At 36.1% G+C, this 3,812-nt stretch overlaps 1 protein-coding gene across 1 annotated transcript; it reads left to right on the forward strand.

Moving 5' to 3' along the window:
* Positions 1-757: 757 nt before the first annotated feature.
* On the forward strand, positions 758-2,558 carry LOC135776072 (olfactory receptor 2AG1). The gene has a single exon (XM_065286686.1). The coding sequence runs from the start codon at positions 883-885 to the stop codon at positions 1,978-1,980; it is 1,098 nt and encodes a 365-aa protein (XP_065142758.1). The 5' UTR covers positions 758-882; the 3' UTR covers positions 1,981-2,558.
* The last annotated feature ends 1,254 nt before the right edge of the window (positions 2,559-3,812 follow it).

A 3,812-nucleotide genomic window follows, 5' to 3' on the forward strand; every position in this document is an offset into this window, starting at 1 on the left:
AACATCTGTTGACGTTTATGTAAAAAGGCAAGTACGGAGAAATGCACATGGAAAACAGCGCGCCAACTTTTAATTATTCACTCAGTGTCGTGTGAGAAGCGCTGTCAAGGTGCTGCACGCAGCAGGGGAGAGAGACCGTGCACAAGAGAGGCGCGCTCACAACAATGAAAAAAGCCATTTAAATAGTAAAATAAGAATGTAAATGAAAAATCTATTCGTGGCGGCTAGTGTTAATTTTGTGCGGCGCGTAACAAATAAAGCAATATAAACAAAAATATGTAATAAATAAATATTAAAATTGAGACTATTAATAGAATGTGCTTTGGCGGGCACCTCACAGACTCGTGCGAGCTACCCACCACGTCGGAGACCCCTGAGCTAAACAATAAGTATGTTTATTTTGAGCATTGCGTCACCAAAGGTCATGGGTTCGACCGATGGGAACATGACATAGTGAATTTGTATGATGTACTGTATATCTTAATATCCATGTCGCTTTTGAAAAAAAAAACACCTGCCAGATGCGCAAATATGTAAATGTAAAAATATCACAAAAGAACGACTTATCCTATTATCCAAAATTACTGTGGCAAAAATAATAGACTTTAATTACAAAATTACACAATTATTCTCTGCTGTTTTTCTCTTTTCAAATGGGCAATTTAAATGCCAATCAAATCTTTGTTCTTATTGTGCTTTTGAGATGAAATAAGCCCCACCTCTCTAGAAGGCACTCACCTGTCCACATCTGCAGCGACTCACACATCTGCGTGCGCTCAATGAATACGAGCATCACCGCGCGTGTCCTTAAAACCCCCGAAGCTATCACTCAAAGCGCACAACATCCATCACACGTGGATCCTTATTACACCCGCCGTCCAGATGCATCTTAAACATGCCACACCATGCTTCATGCTTTGGGTTGTTGCTGCTGGCTGTGCTACACAGCTGGACGTCAACATCAGCACATTTGACAACCTCCAGCTGTTGGAACATGGACACTGCCTCTTCAGATCCATTCTGCCATCTGATACAGCAGTACAGGTACTGGTTTGTGTTTTTGTGATGATGACCATCATCTCGCTTTTTGTGAATTGTTGCACGTTGCTAAGTATTGGAAGTTCAGAAGATCTATCCTGGGAGCCAAGGTTTGCTCTGCTAAAAAATCTTATTGTGAGTGACGTTTTGCTCATTGTCACCCAAGGTCCGACAGTGACATATTGCCTGCTGCAGAAAACCACGCTGGATTACGGAGCTTGGTGTCTCATGCAGTTCTTCATTAACACAATATGTGTTTTCTGCACTGTGCTTACGGTCACCTGCATGGCTTTGGAGCGTTACCTGTATGTGTGCCATGCTATCTACTACCTGTACATTTTAACCACTAAGCGCCTTCACCTAATAGTTGGGCTCACCTGGTTTATTTCAGTAGGTCTTTCTGCAGTAACCACAGGATTGATCACTGCAGGACATAAGCCCTCATTGCTGGGACAACCAACTACGGGACTCCTTTGTGAACCAGACACCATAGAGACACACCTGGGTTTCCCACGGGCTCCAGCAGTCTTTCGTAAAGTGGTGGGGCTTGGTTTGACCATTCTTTGTGTCTTTTCATATTTTTTCTCATATTTGAGGATGTATCAGGAGGCAAGCAACGCCGTACAACCGTTCCAACAGGTAAACAAAAGGGCACGCAAAACCGTGCTCTTCTACTGTTCCATGTTTCTACTTCAGCTGCTCCCCATCTTTTTAAAGATTGTGTCCGATGCTCTGTGGGAACTTCAAGGCACCATAGCGATGATCCATTCACTGAATTACCCCCCTGGCTGGACCTCAGCAGGGACTCTGCACATCATGTTGGTGGTCTTGCTGCAAGTGCCACCTTGTATAAATCCTCTCATCTACGGTCTGCATAACAAGGAGGTGAGGAAAGCTCTGCCTAGGTTGCTGTGGTGGAAACAACAAAGAGACCGTGCGTAGGCAGGGACAGGGATTACAGATAATCAATAAAGGCAACTCTTGAGATCTTTCAAGAGGTTTTTAGTCCTTTCACAACATTTTAAAGACGCAGAATGGTTTGAGAGGATTAAGAATAAACATGTGGCTTTTTTTGTTTTATATGCGTAACTCTTGTCTTTTTAAAGTTTATTGTGAAAAATAGTTTTTTTTTAAATGCAATGTCTTAAACCAATACCTTAAAATATATGTACAGTGTTTAAAAATATTGTAAATTATTATGTAATAAAATGCACAATAGAGTACATTAATGCAAGATGAATATATTTGTAAACTTTACTAATGCACACTGAATATGCATTTAATGATTTTATTAATGTAGTTTTATTTACATCGAATCTGTCTTCTTAAATGTTTTTGTATGTTTTTTTGCATCTGTTATGCATAGTGCTGATGTTTATTTTTTTAACTCATCATTCACTTATTTATTATACTTATTTCACTATTTACCATAAATATAAACATTTGAAAACAAGCAGTGTGCCTTTGTAAACCAGTTTTGGTATAACACGATATCCTAAGTGGGATAGGTATAAGTGTATATAGGCAAATGTATATGTATAGCCTATAAAATTTAATACACACTCTTAAATTCCTGGTAATATTATAAAGTATCATGTCATTCACACTGATAATAACATAATAATGAGGTATTATGAGGTATTAGCAAAGGTTAACCTTTTTGTATAAAATGCAGATGCTCTGATAAATTGATAAAATTTATATTTTATATTTAAGAAATGTGGTAACACTTTACAATAAGGTTCATTAGTTAACATTATTAGTATTATTAGTATTAATAACATGAACAAACCATGAGCAATACATTTGTTACAGTATTTATTAATCTTTGTTAATGTTAGTTAATAGAAATAAAGCTTTTAATTGTTTGTTCATGTTAGTTCACTGTGCATTAACTAACGTTAACAAGATTTTAATAAAGTATTACTAATTGTTGAAATTAACATTAACAACGATTAAAAATGCTGTATAAGTGCAGTTCATTATTAGTTCATGTTAAGTAATGTAGTTACATCAATTATGTTATCATTTTGTGTTCAAGGCTCTTTAGATGTGTTTCTAGATGTAATTTCATTGACACCTAAAAATGATAAATATGCATGAATATAAATGTTACCCTTTTCTTTCTGGGTTTGTTCAAATTGGTAAATGTAGCTTTTTTACTTACATGTGAAATTGTGCAAAAAGCATCAGGTAAAACAAAATAAAAGGTTTCGTAAAATGCTCACATTTTTTATGTTTGCTTGCTTTAGATGTATTTCATGATATAAATATAATAAGGTGTCATAATAAAATATATATAGATAGATATTAAGAGTTCATATCTTGTTCAAATAGATTGGAAATTAACCAATCTATGGTATCTCCATAGAGATGTCTGCTATCTGCGGTTCCTGTGGTTATTAAACCCTTGAAAATGAATTCAATTATAAAACTGTAATGACTACACAGATAGCACAAATATCTCAGCGACCACCTCACTTACTTCTTTTGTCACAAATATGTTAATACAGATCCTATAGCATTACATATTCTGAAGTGCCTGCTAATATTGCATAGCAACCAGACCTTCAAGTCCCACTTTCACAACAGGACTATAGCTTTCAAAACAATTAAGTTTCAGTATTACCTGACATCTTTTATTTCATGTATCTGTTTGGGTGGACCTGAACCTTGTGTCCGTTTTAATTAGGGCTTAAATGGAGTTTACCCAAAACTAAAATACATTTCTTTGTGTTAATGAACACAAATAAAAGATATTTTGAGAAATGTTT

This window comes from Paramisgurnus dabryanus, chromosome 21, assembly GCF_030506205.2.
Source record: "Paramisgurnus dabryanus chromosome 21, PD_genome_1.1, whole genome shotgun sequence".
Taxonomy (NCBI): Eukaryota; Metazoa; Chordata; class Actinopteri; order Cypriniformes; family Cobitidae; genus Paramisgurnus; species Paramisgurnus dabryanus.